Source organism: Myotis daubentonii, chromosome 12 (assembly GCF_963259705.1).
Source record: "Myotis daubentonii chromosome 12, mMyoDau2.1, whole genome shotgun sequence".
Lineage (NCBI taxonomy): Eukaryota > Metazoa > Chordata > Mammalia > Chiroptera > Vespertilionidae > Myotis > Myotis daubentonii.
The window spans coordinates 38,470,163-38,492,413 of NC_081851.1; the positions used below are offsets into that span (position 1 = coordinate 38,470,163).

Consider the following 22,251-nt stretch of genomic DNA (forward strand, 5'->3'; position numbering starts at 1 on the left):
AACGCCAACCGCACCCTCCGCCGCCAGCCCGCTCCGCGCACTCCGCACCTCAGAATTTGACTTCAGCACTGCGCCTCCTCTGAGTGTCCGTATGCGTTTCTCTTTCCTCCTAGTTGTAGGACTTCCACTCAGCCAGCGTTCCTGTGGTTCTGGGTGATGTCCGTTCCGTGTTTTAGTTTCACTTTTGAAGTAGTTGTTCAAAGCAGCAAACTCCGGCGTTAACCTATGCTGCCATTAACCTATGCCGCCATCTTGGTTCTCCCCAGGGCATTGTTGTTTTTTAACGTAGCCGAACTACCAGCCATTTTCCTTTATGGTTTGTCTTGTGTGTCAGGCATATACAATCCTTTCCCAGTTCCAGATTAAAAAATATTTAACATTGTGTTATAGTATCTTTCTGATCTCATTTATTTACATTAAAAATTTAATCTATTTGGAATTCATTATGATATGAAAGTTGGGATCTAACTTTTTTCTTTCCCAAATGGTTAGTCAGTTGTCCCAACTCCACTAGGTACTCTGTTTTCCTCAGATTTAGAATGCTACCTGTCTATTCCCACATAGGCTTGGTTCTGCTCTTACACTTTCTAATTACTCCTTGGGTTCTCACATTCTTACACCAAGACCACATTCCTTAATTTATTTTTTACCTTTATTATACCTTTAAGTATGTATCAGTACAAAGTTTTCCACATGCTTTTTGTCACGATTCTAATCAACATAATTTTCCCTCTACACTCCTCCTTTTCTCTAATTGCTTCATCCTTTTCTTCTGAATTCTGGAGATATTTTTTCTGTATAGCTTTGCACAACAATAATTCCATTTTCAGCAAAATCATTTTAAATCATTCCTGCTTCTAATGAACTTTAAAATCCTGGTTTCCCCTGTTTTATCTAAGAACATTTCTCCTCAACTCATCTAGCTCCCCTTCTCAAAGCACTCTCCTTGCCCTCCGCCCAGCTCCTGTTTATCTGTTATTTTCTCACTGCATCTTTATTTAAAGCTCTCATTTAATTATAACCCATGTTTTCCCTCAATTATTTTAGGGCCCAAAGCAATCTGGCATCTTTCTCTTTCTTACAGCGTGACCCTATTTGGTCCCCTTCATGCCTCAGTTTGTTTATAGGCCACATGGCGTTTGAGGTGAGAATCTGTTGATTTTCAAGCTCTTTCATCCTTTTTTTTTTTTTTTTTAAATATATTTTATTGATTTTTTACAGAGAGGAAGGGAGAGAGACAGAGAGTCAGAAACATCGATGAAAGAGAAACATCGATCAGCTGCCTCCTGCACATCTCCCACTGGGGATGTGCCCGCAACCCAGGTACATGCTCCCGACCGGAATCGAACCCGGGACCCTTCAGTCCGCAGGCCAATGCTCTATCCACTGAGCCAAACCGGTCTCGGCAAGCTCTTTCATCCTTAAATGATGAGCAGTCTATGCAGACCTGATCCCCACCAACCCCCCAAACACACAGCCCCGGAACAAGGAGAGTGGATTCTTCTAGGAGCTCCTCACTTTTCATTTGGATGACTTTCAAGCAGGAGCACTTATAGCTAGTCCACTGAGGGCAGCCGAGACATAGCACAAGTCTTCTCGGGGGGGGGGGGGGGGAGCTTCTTCCTGTTTTCATGAAGCCTGCTCCCAGCTGGAGGGAGCTTGGCCTCTTTTCTGGGACAGGGTGGCCCTCCTGCGCCCTTGGCCCAGGTTTGCTGCCCATCTGGCATTTTAAGGGCCCTCCTCCGTCGTTTCCAGTGCTGAAGCAGGTTTCCCTATTTTTATATTTCCTGGTCCTCCCCCCTAAACCACCCCCAGAACAAGGGAATCAAATCTGGGCCATCTTCTAGCAAAAGCTTTGAAGGGCATTTTTAATATATCATGAATTTCTTTTTAAAGTAGGAATTCTGAACACTACCTATTATTTCCACTTTGTGCTAGTTTCATCTCAAGAACAGAAAAGATTGAACTGGTTAGAGAATAGCCTCTACATTGTAAAATTTCTACCTTTTATAAGTAATTACTACCCAATTCCACCTGCCCTGATCATTCTCCTCATCTCAAACTCATTTACTTTGCTACATCCAAATCCGGCTATAATAGCCAAGGTCTGCCAATGATACCCTTGCTGCTGAAGCAAATTAAAGAGCAAAGATTGACAAGGTTATCCTGGGAGAGCTGAAGCCTCGACTGGAGTTGTTCTTAAATTCCTTGCCTCTTGTTAAGACATGGAAAATCCAGAAAAACTTTCTTCTAAGTTCTACTCCATCTATCCATCTTCCCCAGCCCAAACCTGTTTTGAAGCACCTTTCCACATGACCACCCCCAAGGAGAACAGTGCTCTTTGAAGAGCCCAAAAACATGTGTTTGTTGAATTGCATGGTTAAAAAAAAATTGGACAGACCTGGCTTCAAACAGCCCAATTCTACCAACCTTGTGATCTTGGACTAGTTATTGAAATATCCGCATCAGTTTCCTAATCTTTAAGACAGATGTAATAATCTCTGCCCAGATTTGCCGTAAGGAAAACATGTACAGTAGTTAACACAATGCTTGGCACTTAGCAAACCCACAAAAATTTGACAATGAATATAATGTTTCAGGAGTAAGTTGCTCACCAAGTCTTCATTTAATCTGGGATTCACCTGGGTTCCGGAGGTTCCTCCCAGCATGCCCCCACATGCTCTCCTTGAGGGAGCTGACATTCACAAAAGCATTCAAGAGTTCCACTGTTTTCAATACCTTCTCCCTCCTCAAAGCTTCTGGATTGAAGGCAATTTCCTGTGTCTCCTGGCTGGCCTGGGCCTCCCTGAGTCCTCAGAATGCTACCTGTCTATGACACACATACCCCTCTCTCCTCTAGGGACAGCAACAGGTTCTTGCCTGCAGAATCCACAGTGGCTCATACCTCACATACTGAATGGGACTAGTCCTCCTCTATGGTTGTATATCCAACTGCCCAGGTTCAAGTCCCAGTTCTGCCATTTATTACCTCTATGAACTCGAGCAAGGAACTTGACTTCTCTGAGTCTCCATTTCCACCAAATAGGGGGAACAATACTTACTTCATACGAATACTACAAGGATTCAATGACATACACCATATCAAGAGCTAAAACAGTGTTTGGTACCCGGTAAAAGACCCACTTTTTAAAAAAAAAATTAAAAATATATATTTTATTGATTTTTTACAGAGAAGAAGGGAGAGGGATAGAAAGTTAGAAACATCGATGAGAGAAACATCAATCAGCTGCCTCCTGCACAACTCCCACTGGGGATGTGCCCGCAACCAAGGTACATGCCCTTGACCAGAGTCAAACCTGGGACCCTTCAGTACGCAGGCCAACTCTCTAGCCACTGAGCCAAACCAGTTAGGGCAAAAGACCCACTTTTTATCAGCTATTATTATTAGTGTTATCTGGCCATAGTAAATAGACCAAGGGTTGCCCTAACCAGTTTGGCTCAGTGGATAGAGCGTTGGCCTGCATACTGAAGGGTCCCAGGTTTGACTCTGGTCAAGGGCATGTACCTTGGTTTTGGGCACATCCCCAGTGGGGAGTGTACAGGGGACAGTTGATTGATGTCTCTTTCTCATCGATGTTTCTAACTCTCTATCCCTCTCCCTTCCTCTTTGTAAAAATTCAATGAAATATATATATTTTTAAAAATAGACCAAGGGTTGGTGCCAGGGCAGCCACTAGTGGGCTGGGTACCAAAGAAGCAACTGCCTGTTTGGGTTTGATATTGATTTTACCCAACAGGATACACACTGTGCCAAGCTGTTTCACACAGATCATATCAAAATTCTCTGTGGGGAAATAAAAATGCAAGGCAGGTCCCTTCACCTCCAAGTGATTCGGAAGACACTCCATGGTTCTCTGGGGTGGCCACACCATGGCCCCAATGTCAAGAAATCTAGAATCCAGGGGTGCTTATATAATGATGCCTCATGCCACCCCAAGCCCCAGGTTTTTCTGAAAGAAACTTGTGCTCTTATACATTATCGGTGAGGATTATTTTTCTTAACATATCCCAGCCAGACCAATATGCACTGAAATATAAGAGGGGGTTCACCAATTAAGGACTGTCTTACTGGCAAAAGAGAAGAAAGAAGCTGCAGTTCTACTCACCTGGGCATCCTGCCTCATGAGATCATCATCCAGGAAATTGCTTTCATCCCTGCCACCCTGAGGATGGGAAAAACAAACCAAAGAGAACGAGAGGGTAGTCACGAAGATTTGGAGAAGACAGAATGTCTGGGAACCCAATGACACGATAACAAGGCAGAATGCCACCAGGGGTCACACTTCCAGCCTAGGGAGAAAGGACAGACGTCCTCTGAGGGTGCCTGCGCTTTTCCTACGGCTCCAGAGGGAGAGCCCTGCTGCACCATCTCTGCAACATTAGAAAGGGAAGGGGAATGAGTGCTGCCTGCTGACTCCACGACTACCTCCCTCCGCCCTCCAGTCCTGCCTCTTTTCAGCGGATTCAAGCCTATACTGATGGAATTCTGCCAGATGGGTTGGAACAGAAGAGAATCAAGAATGTCTGGGACCAGCCAGCAGGGGGGGCTGAAGGAGCACATGAAAGCATGCCCCTTTGACATCACCAGGGCACCAGGGCAGGAGGAATGCTAAAGAGTGGCAAAACAGGCTACTTTCCTCTGGTTTCTCAGACTATATTTATTGCTATGCTGTCTCAATATTCTATGGTCTAGGGCATGGTGCAGCAGAATCTATCTATAAATATAAAAAGCCGGCGACCAGAATGCCATAACGACCTGAACAACTGGTCGCTATGGTGCCGGCCTACTGTGTCCAGCAAACTGTCTAATCGGGGATGGGGCCAGCCGGCCAACCTCCTGCAGCCCCCTCCCCCCGGCTGGCCCTGCCCCTGATAGCCCCTCCTACCCCAACCTCCTGCAGCCCCACTCCCGATTGACCCCCACCCACCCTGATTGGCCTGTGGCCCCTCCCCCAAGCCAGCTCCACCCCCCATTGGCCCCCCCCACCACCAATTGGGGATGGGGTTGGCCAGCCAACCTCCCATGGCCCCTCCCCAGCCACTGACCTCCAATTGGTTCCCCCCACCCCATTTGGGGGCGGGGCTTGCCGGCTCACCACCCACAGCCCCTCCCCACAGCTGGCCCTGCCCCCAATTGGCCCCCCCCCACCCCAATCTCCTGCCATCTCCTCCTACCCCCGACAGGCCCGGCCCTGATCCGCACCAACTGGGGGCCAGGCCGGCTGGACCCCACCCGCGCACGAATTTGTGCACTGGGCCTCTAGTGGTAAATTGGAGGAAAAGGGGGGAAATGGGTAAGAAGTAAGAAATGCCAGCTCGCCAAGACCGGTTTGGCTCAGTGGATAGAGCGTTGGCCTGCGGACTGAAGGGTCCCAGGTTCGATTCCAGTCGGGGGCGTGTGCCTGGGTTGCGGGCATATCCCCGGTGGGAGATGTGCAGGAGGCAGCTGATCGATGTTTCTCTCTCATCGATGTTTCTAACTTTCTATCTCTCTCCCTTCCTCTCTGTGAAAAATCAATAAAATATATTTAAAAAAAAAAAAAGAAAAGAAATGCCAGCTGCATTACTAAGTAAATATCAGAGGCAGAGCAAGATGGGAGTTGGCAATGATTTCCAGGGTTTTGCTATTATTTTTGAATATTAACAAAAATAGACAAGTCAGGAAGAACTAATGTGGAGGCAAAATGAGTTTAGTTTAGGAGGACCAATTTGAGGTGATGGCAGAATATCTATAAGGAAACCTCTAAAAAGCAGCGAGAAATGAATTTCACACTTAGGAAGGAGGTCAGGGATAAAGATATAATTGGGAAGTCATGTGAAATATCTCGTGTATCATCTTTTTTCTGGCACCCCTGCTCCCACACTAGCCCTGAACTGCTTTATTTCTCATATAGACTATTGAGGCGACTTTCTACCTCGTCTTCCAGCCTCCAACTCATTGCCATGACAATTAATCTTACCCATGACTATTACATTACTCTTGTAAAAATGCAGTTCTAACCGCATCATTCTACTGCTCCCAACCCTTCAGTGGCTCCCTACTGCTCTCAAAAGAAAGTGTAACTCTTCCCAACATAGAATCCCAGTTCATCCTTCCATCTTGTTCACAGAATTGCCAGCCTGGCTGCTCAGTCTGTTGTTCCCAGATCACACTCCGTGTTTCCTGCCTCCTTGCCTTCTTCTTGCTTTTTTCTTGTCTGGAGTGTACCCAGCCACACCTCTGCTTCTTGACATCCTAGCGAGACTCCATGTCCTCTCTGAACCTGCACCTCTGCTGTGAAGCCTTTAGTTTGCTTCTGTAGCCAAAATTCTCCTTGAACCTTCCTTTTATTCTGTGTCTCTCCTTAGGAACGTATGCTTCAAGCCTTTATAGCAACCGTGTGCCTGATATATTCCCCATGACAATACTAGAGGCCCAGTGCATGAATTCGTGCCCAGGTGGGGTCTGGCCGGCCCGCTGCAATCAGGGCTGATTGGGCCAGGCTGGCCAGGCTGAGGGGCCAACCGCCCCCTGGTTGAACTTCCGGTTGAACTCCTGGTTGAACTCCGGTCGAGGGGACAATTGCATGTTAGCCTTTTATTATATAGGATACTCCTAAAGCCCAGGAACTGCCTGTTAATCATCCTCATAACTCTCAATGCATTAAGTCATAAGGAGACCAGGCTGATATTAGGTACTTGTACATACGAATTAGAACCAATATATATACATGCCTAGTCAGAGTTTCTAAAGGAGAGAAGATAAAACACCACAGAGGCCCAAGAATGTGCACATTTGGGAAGCTGAAAGGACGAGACAGCCTGGATACGGGAATACAGGGAGCATGCCAATAAGCCCAACCCCTATCAGAAGCAGCCAGCAGAGGGCGCCACTCACCGCGGACAGAGACACCAGGACCCGCTGGAACATGAAGGACGTGTCAGAGCGAATGTCATCTTCAAGGCTCCTCCCGTATTCTAGCAAGAAAGTAAGATTGGCCACATCAGGATAGAGCCCTGTTCGGCGCTGTGCCACACTCCAGAGCTTCTGTCCCCTCCGGGAACAGACTGTTTATGAGGTTTTTCACTTTACGCACAGTTTCTCAAAAACAACTCTGGTAAAATGGTCACCATAAGTGCAGCTTGTCACTATAGCGGAAACAAGATGTTCTTGTTCCTTACAGTCGGAGGTGGAGAAGGCTGGGCCGTAATCCTCACTGCTCCTACTCTTGAGGGGGCTGTCTAAACATCGTTTTCAGTGGCGGAGAGAACAGCAACCATTGAAAAACAAATACAGTGGGGTTTCAGAGCCACGTTTGGGAACACGCTGGGGGTTGTCAAGCCCCAGTTCTAGCACGTGCCCTTTCGGCCATGCCACTCAGTTAAGCTCCAACCCTTACAGCCCTCTAGCCGCCCTTCTCACGGGGGGAGACCTGCCTTCGGCAGACGTGGGCATCCAGTGTAGAACCAAACTCCCAAGGTTTAGAACAGCCTTCTCTAAACACTTACCAAAAAACCATTATTTTTTTTGTTTTCTTTCTACCAAAATAGTACATATTTATTACAGAAAACTTAGGAAAAAGTAAGTAAGTAAAATGCAGGGGTGGGTGGGAGGATTAAAAACAAAAACACCCCCCTCACCATAATCTAATCACCCAAAAATAATTATTGATCACATTTTGGTGCATATCCTCCCTTAGTTTTACCCCACATACCCATATTATTGTTCCTTCTATTAAAAATATGGGATCATGTCATACTATTTTATGATTTGTAGTTTTCACTTATCCATATACCATACTATTTAATGTAACTTAATAATATCCCACAATATACATTTGATGACTACGTAATAGTCTGCTGTGTGGGTGTACCATATTTTATTTAGCTAATCTGCTAAACTGTTGGACATTCTTAGCTAATATAACAAATACTGAATAAACACTATGAGATCTAAACCTTTGTGCATTCTTTATTATATCCTTAGGGAAAAAAGGCAGGCATCATTTCAGGCTCTTCATATGTACCAGCCTCTGGAGATTTTAAGAAGGGAATATGGCTATCTTCCTGAGATGGCTGGAGGACATACAGTCCAGTCTGAATGAAGGTAAGGAGTTGGGCGAGAGAGCCCCTCCAGGCCATTCCCTAGAATGCTAAGATTCACTGGTGCCACCACTTTTGAACACGCACCTTCGATTCTCTGATAATAAGGAACAACTTTCCAGTTTTCAGAGTAATGAATGGCAGTAGGTCCCTTAGGCACTGGGTAGCCAACGTAGAGTAACAAATTCCCCTGAGAAGTCATGGGAAGCCAACAGACAATCATTTGTCTGGACAGGGATCTGCCTTGACATGGAGCTTAGAAGTGAGGATCCCTCGTAGTGTTGTTTCTATGAAGAAAGTCTGATCCGTGGGGGAACCTGCCATTGCTAGTCTAGTTCTCAGATCACCATGAAACCTCAGCCAGGGCCACCGAGGACGCTACATACGCAGTTGGTAGGTCTCGTTGATGCGCCGGATCTCCTCAGGTGTCCGGGAGGCCAGGATCTCGATCAGGCAGCCCTCATCCGTGCCAGCCCCCTGCACGGGAAACCCAGAGGAGAGGACTTTGTGAGTCAGTTCACGAAGTCCAGTCCCAGAGAGAGAAGGAATAGAACCAGGAATCTGCAGAAAATAAAGACTACCCACAGGGTTCTAGCGACAGGATTTTCTCCTTTTTAATTGTCCTGCTCAAATTCCAATGCATTTACAGTGATCACTGCTAGTGAAACAAACATGTATGGGGTGTTTCTGTGTGTTGGTTACTGTGCCAGGTTAGGCACAGTTTCTGCTCTCCAGGGGCTTACTCTCCCCTAGATCGGGCTGTGCTTTCCCTTGAAAGGCAGTCTTCAGGCAAAGGCTGTTATGTCCTTGTTTTTCAAGAACCTTGTTTTTCAAGAACCATCCATGAGACTAAATATTTATTGACGCGGTTGAGGAGAGCACTTGGATTTGAAGGTTAAACTTGGTCATTAAAAATCAGCAGAGCCCTGGGCTGAAGCACAGTGGCTTGGCGTCCAGGGAGGCTGAGGACGCTTTTCTGCCAGTTCTGAGCCTGCAGCAGACCCAGAGGCCCCCAAGGCGTCAGTTGCAAAGTTTCATGTCTCAAATGTAGCTAACACGGCAAGAAAGCTTCTGGAGCGACACCAAAAGCACCGTAACCACTCCCTACAGAGCCACAGGAAAGAGAATAATTCCATACCTTTTGGGAAAACAACTTTAAAAAAAAAATATATATATATATATTTTATTGTTTTCAGAGAGAAAGGGAGGGGGAAAGAGAGACAAAAACATCAGTGACGACAGAGGATCATTGATTGGCTGCCTCCTGCACCCCCCCCCCCCCCAAACTGGGGATCCAGCCCACAACCCGGGCATGTGCCCTGACCAGGAATCAAACCGTGACCTGCTGGTTTATAGGTCCATGCTCAACCACGAAGCCCCATCAGCCGGGCTGGAAAACAACTTTTAAATTATAATCACTATAGTGTAATGCCATGTTTTTAAGTTGTCATCAAGGAAGGAAAATCTTTCTCCTAGGCCTCAGCCCCACTCCTCCCCTCTCAGAGGGCCTTTGTCAGGGTTTCAGGAGAAAGCTCGTAGCATTTGCACCAGCAGCATGGAGAGCACGAGAAGAGAAAAGCACAGACCTTCATGGCCCTTCGCAGCTCCTCCACATCGTACAGCACGGTGGGCGTCATCATCCCCACGATCACACGCTCAAACTTGCCAGTCAGTTCGGACTTCAAGTCATCTATCAGGTCCTGCAACGCAAGAAAGCAGCTTGCTTAACCGCTACGGGAACTCAAACTAGTCGCTCTCCAAGTGTGGTCCCTGGGTCTTTGCAACCCTTTCAGTGGACCTGCAAAGCCAAAGCTATCTTCATAATAACACTAAGACATCATCTGCCTCCTCACTGTCCTTCTCTCACAATTGTAGAGTGGAGTTTTCCAAAGACTATTTGATATATCAACAAATCTACAAGTATGTTAAAAGGCTATTAAGATACTCCTCCCTTTTGCAACTACATATCTGTACAAAACCAGGTTTTCTTCATATACTTCAACCAAAACCACACAATAGCAAACAATGAAGAAGCAGATATAAGACTCTAGCTGTCTTCCAATAAGCCAGGCAACACAGAACTTTGAAAAATACTATAAAACAATGCCAATCTTCTCACTAAAATTCTTTTTTTGGAATAGATAGCCATTTCTCATGAAAATGTTATTTGTATTAACATGTAATGGCTTGCCGAAACCGGTTTGGCTCAGTGGATAGAGCGTCGGCCTGCGGACTGAAAGGTCCCAGGTTCGATTCCGGTCAAGGGCATGTACCTTGGTTGCAGCCACGTCCCCAGTGGGGAGTGTGCAGGAGGCAGCTGGTCGATGTTTCTCTCTCATCGATGTTTCTAACTCTCTATCTCTCTCCTTTCCTCTCTGTAAAAACTCAATAAAATATATTAAAAAAAAAACATGTAATGGCTTTATTATTTTCTTAATAAATTCACAACAAATACATATTTTTAAATGTCCTAAATTTTAATTTCTAATATGGTAAATATCAATAGATATAACCCATAAAAACAAAATGTTCTAAATAATTTAAGAGTATAAAGGTGTCACAAGATCAAAAAGTTTATAGACACTAATGTAAATGTATTTGTACACAAAACAATATGCGTATTTCCAGTCAATATTCACTTATGACATTTTTTCAATTACAGGTTACATTCAATATTATTCTGTATTAGCTTCAGATATAAAGAATAGTGGTTAGAAATCATGTGCTTTACAGCGTGGTCCCCCTGATATTTCAAGTACCCACCTTGCCCCATACCTAGTCATTACGATATTATTGACCATATTCCCTATGCTGTACTTTATTTTTAAATTAAATTAAAATTTTTAAATTCTCACCCGAGGATATTTTTCCATTGATTTTTAGAGAGAGGGAAAAACAGAGAGAAATATTGATGTGAGAGAAATACAGCTATTGGCTGCCTCCTGCATGATCCCCGACCAGGGCCCAGGCCAGGGAGGAGCCTGCAACTGAGGTACCTGCCTCTGACCAGAATTGAACCCGGGACCCTTCAGCCCAAAGGCTGATCCTCTAGCCACTGAGCCAAACTGGCTAGGGCCTTATGCTCTGCTTTACATCCTCATGACTATTTTGTGACTACCAATGTGTACTTCTTTTTAAAAAAATATATTTTATTGATTTTTTACAGAGAGGAAGGGAGAGGGATAGAGAGTTAGAAACATCGATGAGAGAGAAACATCCATCAGCTGCCTCCTGCACACCCCCTACTGAGGATGCACCTGCAACCAAGGTACATGCCCTTGACTGGAATCGAACCCGGGATCCTTCAGTCCGCAGGCCGATGCTCTATCCACTGAGCCAAACCAGTTAGGGCTCAATGTGTACTTCTTAATCCCTTCTCTTTTTTCACCCAGTCCCCCAATCACCCTCCCCTCTGTCAACTGTCATTTTGTTCTCTGTATCTGAGTCTTCACCTATGACATTTTAAATAGCTGTAGAAATGTCTATATATAAATGCAATATAATTTCTTTAACCAGTCCCCTGTTTCTCTCTTTCTAATGTTGTAGACACAGGCATTTAGTTGTATCTTTTTGGTCATTCATAATTATTTCTTACAGCTCAATTCCTAAAAAGAACTGTAATTATATGAACAAAGTACCAAATTCTAAAAACATTTATTCACATTTCCAGGTTGGGAGAGTTTAAGAACCAGCTTAAGATCAACCAACCAGTAAGGAGCCAAGCTGCTAGTCAAGTCAAGTTCTCTGGTCCTCACAAACCTGATTCCGTAGCACAATATTTCAATCTATTGTGATTATTTTTATATTACATCCACATATCAAATGAATGAATGAACAAATACATTAGTGCTTAATCCATTAAGGTTGGTCATCTTAAGACACTGCCATTAGATTAGCTTAGTTCTGAAGTTTGGAATAATTAACCCCAAATGTGTGGGGCAACAGGCTTTAGTTCCCACATCGCATGCACACCCATGCCTATTTGCGGTCATTAAAATTCATTGGGAATGGAGATAGTCTGAGCTATGGATAATCACATTCCCTACTGGGGTGCCCAGCAAGGTTTGCATGCAGATGCCCTGGGGAGCGGCTGAGCCAGGCCTGTCCCTCTCCCACCCAGCAGTTTAATGCCTATCTTTGAGTAGTAGCCACATCTGACTGGTGGTAAAGTATCTCAAGAATAGAAACACTTGCCCTGACCGGTTTGTCTGAGTGGGTAGAGCCTCGGGCTGTGGACTGAAAGGTCCCGTGTTCGATTCCAGTCAAGGGCATGTACCTTGGCTGTAGGCTTGATCCCCAGTGGGAGGTGTGCAGGAGGCAGCTGATGGATGTTTCTCTCTCATCGATGTTTCTAACTCTCTATCCCTCTCCCTTCCTCTCTGTAAAAAAAAAAAAAAGTCAATAAAAATATATTTAAAAAAAAGAATAGAAACACTTATCAGAGTTTCTGAACTCTGAGGCCTGGAAAACTCATTGATGTTTCCTCAATAAAAAGATTCTCACTCATCACACAGGTAGGTTTTCAGTGATGTGGAAAAACAGGATGTGATGACTCTGGTAAGTGAGTCGTTGAAAATGACTGAGAGAGGGTTCCTGAGGGGTATGAGGATTCAAACCAGAAGGGGAAAACATGGTGAATAAACAACCTCTGAATGCATACGTTAATGAATTGCACACATATACACAAACACATAAGCCCCATTCTAGAATCTGAGGGGTTCTTGAGGATCATCAAAGGAATGCACATATGCTTCCGGTGGGTTTATGTGGGAGCGTCGGAATAGACCCTAAACCCTAGGAGAGCCTGTTTAAAACAAACTGGATTGAAATATTTTAGTCAGTGTGGAGGGTCTTCATCCACAGTGGCCTAAAAGAAGCCTAGTCAGGGTCAGGGAGCAATGCTGCAAGCTCAGCTCTGCCTGGGGCTCAATGGTTGAATCCATTCAACAACCAGGTCCCTGCAAGGACTTGGGTGGGAAGAGACCAAGCTTGGCCCCGAGCTCTGTGAATCAAGAGCTCCCTCAAATCTCTTCTTGCCAAGGAAGTATGTTGAAACCGCTTTGTGTGTGTGTTTTCAAGAACACCTTTAAACAAGACAAAGCATCCACCTTTCAACAACACGGGGCCACTTCGGGCGTCTAGATCAGAGCGACTGTGACCTACCCTGCCGATGGTGGTTTTGTAGGCCGTCCTGATTTCCTGGCGCTGGGCCGTGTTGCGGTAGGCGAGCACACTGATGATGGCATCCTCGTCGGTGCCTGGCGGTGCAGCGGAGACAGTGAGTGTGATTTGAGAGAGGAATGAGAAAATGAGTTCCTCTGTGGAAACTGAAGTCACCCAAACTCATGCAGAGAGCTTTCTAAGAAAAGAGGTTTGTTTGTTTTGGGGGAACACAGACACTAGTCTTAGCCTCTCTAATTAACGATATGCCACCCGACAAAATAGGTCACTTCTTTGAGCATTAGTTTCCTTATCTACAAATGTGAGTGATCTCAAGGTCACTACAAGTGTCACCTAGAACAATTAAGTGAATTACTTAGCACGGCGATTTGCCCGTGTGATGCAAGAATTTCTAAAACATGCAATACTTGACTATTTAAAAGGCACTGACCTCTTTTCCCTTAGATTGCCAAGTAAGAACATGACAACAGCCAACACAACAATGTTTGCTGGGTGTGAATGCCCCATTTGAACCATAAATATATAGGTCATATAACACAACTGCATCTTATTGGCCATGTCACATATTAAGGTTGCATCTGATTGGTTAATTCTTGGTACCAGAAATCCTTATATACAAGTATAGGCACTTGATTTTTTAAAAAGTCACTTTGGAGCAAAAGGTTACGTAATTACTACTATTTTTTTTGCAAATCAATCAAAATTATACCTAAATTTTTGTCAGAATTTTAGCTATTAGTTTATGTGTGCAATGAGATGAAAAAGGTTGAAAATCGCTGACTTAGCACTTAGTCAATAAATGTTGATTGGGAGCATGCTTTTTCCCTTCCTCTGGAATCATTATACTGCCTTTTGGGTCTCCTGTATCTATTTCTATGTTCTTACCTTTTCTCTCCTCATTTTTAATCTCTCTATAATTTTCTCTGAGTTTTGAAACAATTCAAATTTGTCTTTTAATTCACTATTTGGCACTTTGGCTGCTCACTGCATCTACTGCATTTTAATATAGGTAATTGTGTTTTTCATTTCCAAGCCGTCTTTCCTGATCTCAGATGGTTCCTTTTTATTTTTTTTGGTGGTTCCTTTTTTATAATTGCCCATAAATTTCCATGACGCACTACCCTACCAAAACTCCCCAATATGGATTACAAGTTAGAAATGCCCTAAGTTGTGTTTGCCTGCTTTTTTGCAGCACCTTTTTGACAGGGTCATTTATTCTGATTTTTCAAATTGGTCCCTCGTCTTAGCAATAGCTGCATGTTCACATATGTTTTGTGAGTTTTCTGTTTCCTCATTGCTTGTACTGTGTGGGAGTTGTTAGGGGCTACAGAAGATTCTATGGAAACATTTCAGAGAGAAATGAAAAACTATAAATTCACCAGGGTGATTCTTTGCAAGATCAGAGATCCAGAAAAATGTGAGGTGTAGGGAAGAAACTACAAGACTGTAAACTTACATGCCTTAGGCATCAACCACTCTCTTCTCTCTCTCTCTCTCTCTCTCTCTCTCTCTCTCTCTCTCTCTCTCTCTCTCTCTAATAGATACAACCATTATTTACTCTTTGAGAAATCTCAGGTAGGGAGAAAAGGCTCATCGCCTTTTGTTTACCACATTTTCTGTGAAAGGCACCATCCTTCTTCCAGTCAAGTCTGAACCCTCAAAATAGCTTTGACTTTTTTTTTTTTACCCTCATTCTTCCTCCACATTCAAATTTCCTGCCAAGTCATGCAAAATCTAGCTCTGGGATCTTTTTTGCATCTGTTCCCTCTTTTGAATTCCTACCACTACCACTCCCATTCAGGATTTTAGGGTTTTGTTTTCTTAAACGACTGCAAAAATCTGCTAACCCGTATGCTTACCTACTAATCGGTCTTTCTAAAGTTTTGCCAGATTCATTTTCCTAGAAAGAAAAGCTCTCACAGTGCCCCCTCCCCTAACCAGGAGTACACAGTGGCTCCCCACTGTTTGCTGGCTTTACTACAGGCACTTGAGACTCTGTACAGCATCCCATTCACTAGTGTGAAGAGAGATCCATATAAAAGGATACCAGGCAGCCAAACCCACAGACTAAGCTCTTGACTGATGGTGCTTGACCCCACTGTGCTGTACTCCATGCTCCTGGCCTCCTTCACTGCCAGGCTATTGGTTTGTCTCCCTAAGCCTCTCCACTTGGCATCATGATTCTGGCATTGGTTGTTTCCTGGCCAATGCCTTTGGGCCATCCACCCTCCATGTCTGTGACCCCACCGGTGGCCTTTTCAGTAGCACTCTAGGACTTCCCTTTGCTACCTGCCTTCTCAGACAGTTCCCAGCCAGCCAACTCCTGCTTTGCAAGTGCCTCCTGCTACGAGCGACCTTTCCATGTATTTACCGTGACTTGCCTAGGCCTCAGCTAAACTGGAGAATGGGACGATCCTCACACTCATCCCATGTCTTTGTTCACACTATTCCATTCACCTGAAATGCACTCTCTGTTAGCACTAGTTATTAAAACTCAATCTGTTTCCCAAGGCCCACCTCAAAGTCTACATTCTCCAAGAAGTTTTGCCTGATGTCCCTAAATGCAGTGTGGGGGTTCCCATCTCCTCTCTGAACCCTAATAGGATCTTATTTGTGCCCCTCCTGTCGCTATCATATTATGAACTGGTCACAGTTACTTCTGCATTTGCCTTAGCCACCTTGTCTCCATGGACTAGTTGACCACAAGGACTAGGTTTTATAACCCTTGCCTCCTCCAACTGTCCAACTTGCATTGGCCCCCACACAGCAGCACTGAAAAGCATTGGCTCTGTCAAATGTCTCCTGACACTGATGTGACAATTCTGAATGCCATGTGGTCCAAGTTCTGAAATTCTGGTGTTCTTGACATATACCCAAGAATCAGGGCAAACCTGAGAAAAAGAGTGGGCCAGGTACATTTTCCCATTTTTAAAAATAGAAAATGAGGATATAAATACATGGACTTAGAACAATGGTCTGTTCAGAGCTGGGCAGCATTATAGCAGAGTGGCTCAAACTCCAGCTCTGCAGTCAGACTATCTGCAATTGCCTAGAATCCTGACTTTAACACTGACTACTTCTGAGACCTTGGGCAAGTTAGCAAACCTCCCTAAATATCAACTTTCTTTTCTTTTTTTAAATATTTTTAATTGATTTCAGAGAGGAAGGGAGAGGGAGAGAGAGAGATAGAAATATCAATGAAGAGAATTATCGATTGGCTGCCTCCTGCACTGGGGATCGAGCGCACAACCCAGGCATGTGCCCTGACTGGGAATCCTGGTTCGTATGTCCATGCTCAACCACTGAGCCATGCTGGCCAGGCTAAATCTCAACTTTCACATCAGTAAAACTGCTATCAGGATTAAAACAGTTAATCCATGTAATCCATTGTGCCTGACACATAGTAGGGCTTACCAAATGTTCATTATAATTGTTATTGTTGCTGCTGCTATTAGCGCTAAGTAAAAAGATTTCTTCTTAGATAGAAAAACTGAGGACTCAGGCCTCATGGCCAAGATTTTTATCTAAATCTCAGGGAAATTCTAAATAGCAGCTACAAGCAGGGAGCACTTCTCTGGCCAAATGTCCACCCAGGCAAGGACCTGGGCCAGGGTAGCCTGCAGTGCACCCGGCATGAAGCCTTGGCCTCAGGGAGCTAAGTGGAGGGTAGTGCACGGGAAGGCAAGCCCTCCGAGTCGTGTACACACAGTCTTGTCACATAAAGTCCCAGACACTGCACGTAGGTCCTGGGCAGCTGTGCCTATCACAGCAATAGGCAGAGGACTCAAGGGAAAGAATGTGACCTTAGCGTGGGCAAGCCGAGCTTGGCACTGGGTCTGCTGAGTGTGAGTCCTGGTTCAGTTCTGTTTACTATGTGTCTTACTATGTTACTTAACTTCTCTGGGGCTCGGTTTCACATTTGTAAAATGGGGCAAAAGTAACAGTAGCAATAGCTGCTTTCACGAAATCACAGGGTGACTGTACATACCCACTGAGATAGTATTTGTGAAAGTGCTTTATAAACCTTATGGCACTACACACACCTAGCATTAACTGGAGAACAAATACATTTCTAAATATTTATATATAGATTCAAAATGCTGTAATGCAAAACAGATTTAAATAATTGGAAGAAGATAGAATGAGAACATTAAATTAAAATTTTTATAGTCAAATTAATAATTAAGACCCTTCCATCTAATTTGTCCTGAAGAGCCAACTGGTTCCCACTGTATTTTTTCAGAGTGAGACCTCTTCACAGTGGCCAGTGGACACAGCACCCTGTGCAGCTCTGTGACGCACAACACTTACCCAACCCTTTCATGGCCTTCCTCAGGGTCTGGGCATCTTCAGTGGCATTGAATCCTGAAGCAGCTTTGATGGTGCCTCCTTTGGTTGCCTGAACACAGAGAAAGAGGTGACTGAGAGGCAGCATCTGACCGACATGGAGGCATCTCATTCAGCAAAATTTGCTGAGCACCTACCATGGACCAGACACTATTCTAGGTGCGAGGAATACAATAGGGACCATGAGGGACGAGGTTCCTGCTTTCATGGAACTGATGTTCTAGTTCAGGGGGGAGGGGAGGGAAGGGCAGATAGTAAACAAGCCAACAAACAAATATTCCACCAAGTGTCCGGTGGTGAGAAGTGTTATGGGTCAGATAGAGAGGCCCTGGAGGGGCTGCTCTGTGGAGGGACGTATAGGCCGAGATCCCAATGACATGAAGCAGCTGACCATGCAAAGATCAGGTGAAAGTGTTACAGGCAGAGGGAACAGCTAAGACAAAGGCCCTGCGCTGGAACTAGCTTTTATGGGAGCAGCTGGACCGAGGCCAGGGTGGCTGAAGGTGGTGGGCAAAGAGCAGAGTGGTCAAGTAAGTGATACAGCAACCTATGCAGTAATTTTGCTCACCCAACTCCCTACCCCCTAACACAGACATACACAAAGGGAAAAAGAAAATCAAATCTGAATCTGATCAAGCTTCTAGAGTAAAATACCAACTTACAGGAAATATGAGAGAAGAAAATATTAACCCACACCACAGGGTTATAGATAAGTAAATTACAAGGGAAATTAGAAAAGAGAGAGATAGAAAGGAACTGCAGCTAAAAAGAGATTTGAAAGGCATATCAATAATCATAAGGAGTGAACCTTATTTGCATCCTGAATCAAACAGTAAAAAAACATATTTATGAGACAATTGGAAATTTGAACACTGAAAATATTAATGACAATAAGTAATCAGTGTAAACATTTTTCTAGGTATGATGATGATGATGATACTGTGGTTCTATTTATTTTTTTATAGGCTATAGTGAGAGGTAGTAAAGCTTAGTGGGGAGGAACACAGAAATCGGAGTGGGATAGACCCGAGTTTGAATCTTGGCTTCAATTCTTTCTAGTTGTATGGTCTATGGGAAATTTCATTTTTCCCACCTGTATATTAAGAATAATAACATCAACTCACAGGCTTGTTGTAATAATGAAGCAGGATAATATAGGAAAGCACTTAGCATAGAACCCAGCAAACAGTAAACTCTAAAACAAAAACTCAACCTCAGTGGCTATCATTACCATAATTAAATATGACTTCAGCAACATCTCCACAATAAACATAATTATGAGATTCTTATACTGTATATATATATATATATATTTCTGTTAAAATCCCTAATGCAAGCCTATGGGATAATGCCAAAGCAAAACCCGGAATACAGTATCTGTACAAGGTGTCAAAAACCATGTAGAATAGATGTAAAGCTTTCTAACGATTTAATTTGCCCCAGTGATGCAATATGGGTCATCTAAAGGCATGGAGGAGTTTTCTACACTAGGGAAGTTCTCTGGCAAGTCAGACTTAAGCTCTTAGAGTGGCCCTCTCAGGCCCACTCTAGACCACATCAAGCCCATCCAAAGGCCTCAGGTACCACAGAGTGTGGGCCTCATCTGCTGAAAGACCAGGCATTCACCTCCTAGACACGGTCAGCACCCAGCACTTGGTCATCATCCTCATACACCTGACAGAGGAGAGTAGAAATCTATGACCTTAACTTTCTTGGATACTGCTATGGGTGGAATTGTACCCCACTCCCCCCAAAAAGATATGTTAAAGTCCTAAGCCCCAGTACTTCAGACTGTGATCTTATTTGGAAATAGGGTCATTGTAGATGCAATTAATAAATTAAGATGGGGCCATACTGGAGTAGGTTGATTCTTTAATTTGATATGACTGGTGTCCTTATAAGAAACCAGCACGTGAAGACAGATCCACACAGGGAGGACACCACATGACGATTAAGGCAGAGATGGGAGTTAGGCAGCTGCAAGCCAGGGAACACCTAAAGATTGACAGCAAACCACCCCATAGGTTTTAGAGAGATCATGGCTGTGCCAATCCTTGATTACGGACTTCTGACTCCAGAATTGTGAGAAAACAAATTTCTTTTACTTTAAGTAGCCCAGGTCGTAGTATTTGTTACAGGAAATTAACACAGGCACTTCTTTTCTTCTACTATGTATCGTCTGTAATAAGCATATTTATAATTTGCTATCAAAATTCCAACATGGCCTAATTCAGCCCTTGACCCTACATGAGACAGCTTCCTGAGTTGAATGTTTCCCAAGGTTCTTTTGGAACTCCAGTGTTGAAAAAAAATTGGATGGTACTCAAACACTACATTCAAAATGCATTACTAAGGGACTAAGAGATGAAAATTACTATCTAACAAGATGAATCGATAGAGGGATTTGCAAACATGGTTCAGCTTATCAATTAGCATTCTTAGTGACTCTTTTTTTCCAGGAAAAAGATAAGCTTGGGAAATTTGTTCCTGTCACCTCTAAAATATTTATATTGATTACATTCCAGGGCATAATGTACCATTATTCATTCTGGGAAGGCAGGGGATTCCACCCCAGAAAAATTTCTTGTGATAGCAGGCAAAGGAAGCAGGAAGGATGTGGGGGAGAATGACAAAAATGAATAGCTAGAAATAGGTGACATATCACAATCAATGAGATAGTATCCAGTTATTGAAATGATAATAAAGGTGATAAAAGTAAAAAGGACTGGATGCAACATAAGGGAATACTAATCAACAAGAAAAAGCAATGGAGTAACAAACTGCTGATACAGCAACACAGATGGATTACAAAAAATATAACACTCAGCAATAGAAGCCAGACACAAAAGAGTACATGCTCTATGTTTACACTTATGGGCTGTTCTAGAACAGGCAAAACAGTCACTATCTATGGTGATAACAATCAGAAAAATGGCTGCATTTCCAGTGTGGGGTGAGAAACAGAGTGGGGACCTGAAAGGGGCATCGGTGAACTTCCTGGAGTGATAAATGTCCTATCATGTTAGAGAAATACATGACATGGTACAAATATTTGTCAAAACTCATTTACCAGTAACCGTACGGGCTCTGCATTTCACTGTATGTAAATTAAACCTCTATACATTTTTTTAAATGCCTGAGTACATAGCTTTTAAAACACGTTTTCCCTTTAGAAATATATCATATAATCACTGTCTAGATTTGGAAAATATTTTTTAAAATTTATGAAGAAAATGAAAACATCCATACTTTCATCATCTAGATTAAATAATTTTAATAAGGTACAAAATGTAATATAAACATGTTAGCATTGCAAAAATTAGAGTAAATACATAATTAACTGTTATTTATGCTCTTATTACTACTGTTTAAAAACCATGATATATCTGAGTAGGGTATAAAATAAAATGATGAAAAATAATTATATTGTGACTATTGTGTGTTTTTCCTTTCCTTTAAAAATTTCCTTCATCTGGCCTTCGCTGGTTTGGCTCAGTGGATAGAGCCTAGGCCTGCAGACTGAAGGGTCCTGGGTTCGATTCTGGTCAAGGGCACATGCCCAGCTTGCTGGCTCGATCCCCAGCAGGGGGCGTGCAGGAGGCAGTCAATCAATGATTCTCACCATTGATGTTTCTATCTCTCTCTCTTCCTTATTCCCTGAGATCAATAAAAATATATTTTAAAAAATTTCCTTCATCTGTTCAATAAGTAATAGTCATGATGGGAAAACAGGCGTTAGGAGGAAAGCTGAGAGCAACTGAGGTAATTTTCCTCGAGTAGAAAGCACATTAAAGGATCTCTTGATTACAGTCATCACCTGTGGGAAGGCTGTGAACTTGTTACAGACGGGAAGGGTGTCCTATTAATTTTGAGTCCCCAGAGCCAAATACCATATCTGGCACAAAGTAAGGGCACTGTAAACACTTCTGAATAAATGTTTGACATGTCCAAGGAGAATCTATCAAGAAGGAATGAATTTTAAATGAAAGCATAAATGATTTGGAACAGACATGAGTAAGTTTTTGACTGCCAGGGATGATGAAGAAAATTCTGGAATGTCTAACGTAAAAATTTTTTAAAATATTACTATTTGTTCAGGATAGTTTACAAGTCCATCTTCTTAAAGGAAGGCATCCAGATCTGATAGGATCTCTAGTTCTCCCAGGTATAAGATTCTACTTCTATTATTCTCTTCCCAAACACCAGGGGTCAGAATCAGCTGCCTATTCAGAAACCGTATTTGGGTGGGAGAAGGAGAGCAGATGGCCAGCCTCAGGTAGAGCCATGCTTGCAACTAAGAGTCTCAGTTTCCATCTCATCTTGAACTTTATGGAATCCTCAAAGGGATTCAATTGCCCGCCTGTCTCAAAGATCAGATAACCAAGCTCTGAGGAGTCCAGTCACAGTCAAAAGCAGGAGGCAGATGACAAGCCCATATGGCTGGATACTGCCTTCTTGATGAGTCTGTAACCATGTGGTTACACCAAAATGCGGATGGCACTCATCTCCTGATGGTATAATCTACAGGGTTTTCAGTTTTCCCCTTTTCTTTGCCTAAATTTTCTATAATGGCCTACAACTTGTTTCTGTATTTCGGGATGTTAGAAGGATTCAAGGATT

General features: G+C 43.5%; 1 protein-coding gene across 1 annotated transcript in view; it reads right to left on the reverse strand.

Annotated features, from left to right (window-relative positions):
• The window catches only part of ANXA4 (annexin A4), a 61,768-nt gene that overhangs the window by 15,151 nt on the left and 24,366 nt on the right, over window positions 1–22,251 (reverse strand). Inside the window, exons 3-8 of the mRNA XM_059659548.1 lie at window positions 17,596–17,683; window positions 13,267–13,361; window positions 9,690–9,803; window positions 8,490–8,580; window positions 6,899–6,978; window positions 4,128–4,184 (exon numbers count right to left, since the gene is read on the reverse strand). Of these exons, the coding sequence (XP_059515531.1) occupies window positions 4,128–4,184; window positions 6,899–6,978; window positions 8,490–8,580; window positions 9,690–9,803; window positions 13,267–13,361; window positions 17,596–17,683 (525 nt within the window). The remainder of the gene's footprint in view (window positions 1–4,127; window positions 4,185–6,898; window positions 6,979–8,489; window positions 8,581–9,689; window positions 9,804–13,266; window positions 13,362–17,595; window positions 17,684–22,251) is intronic.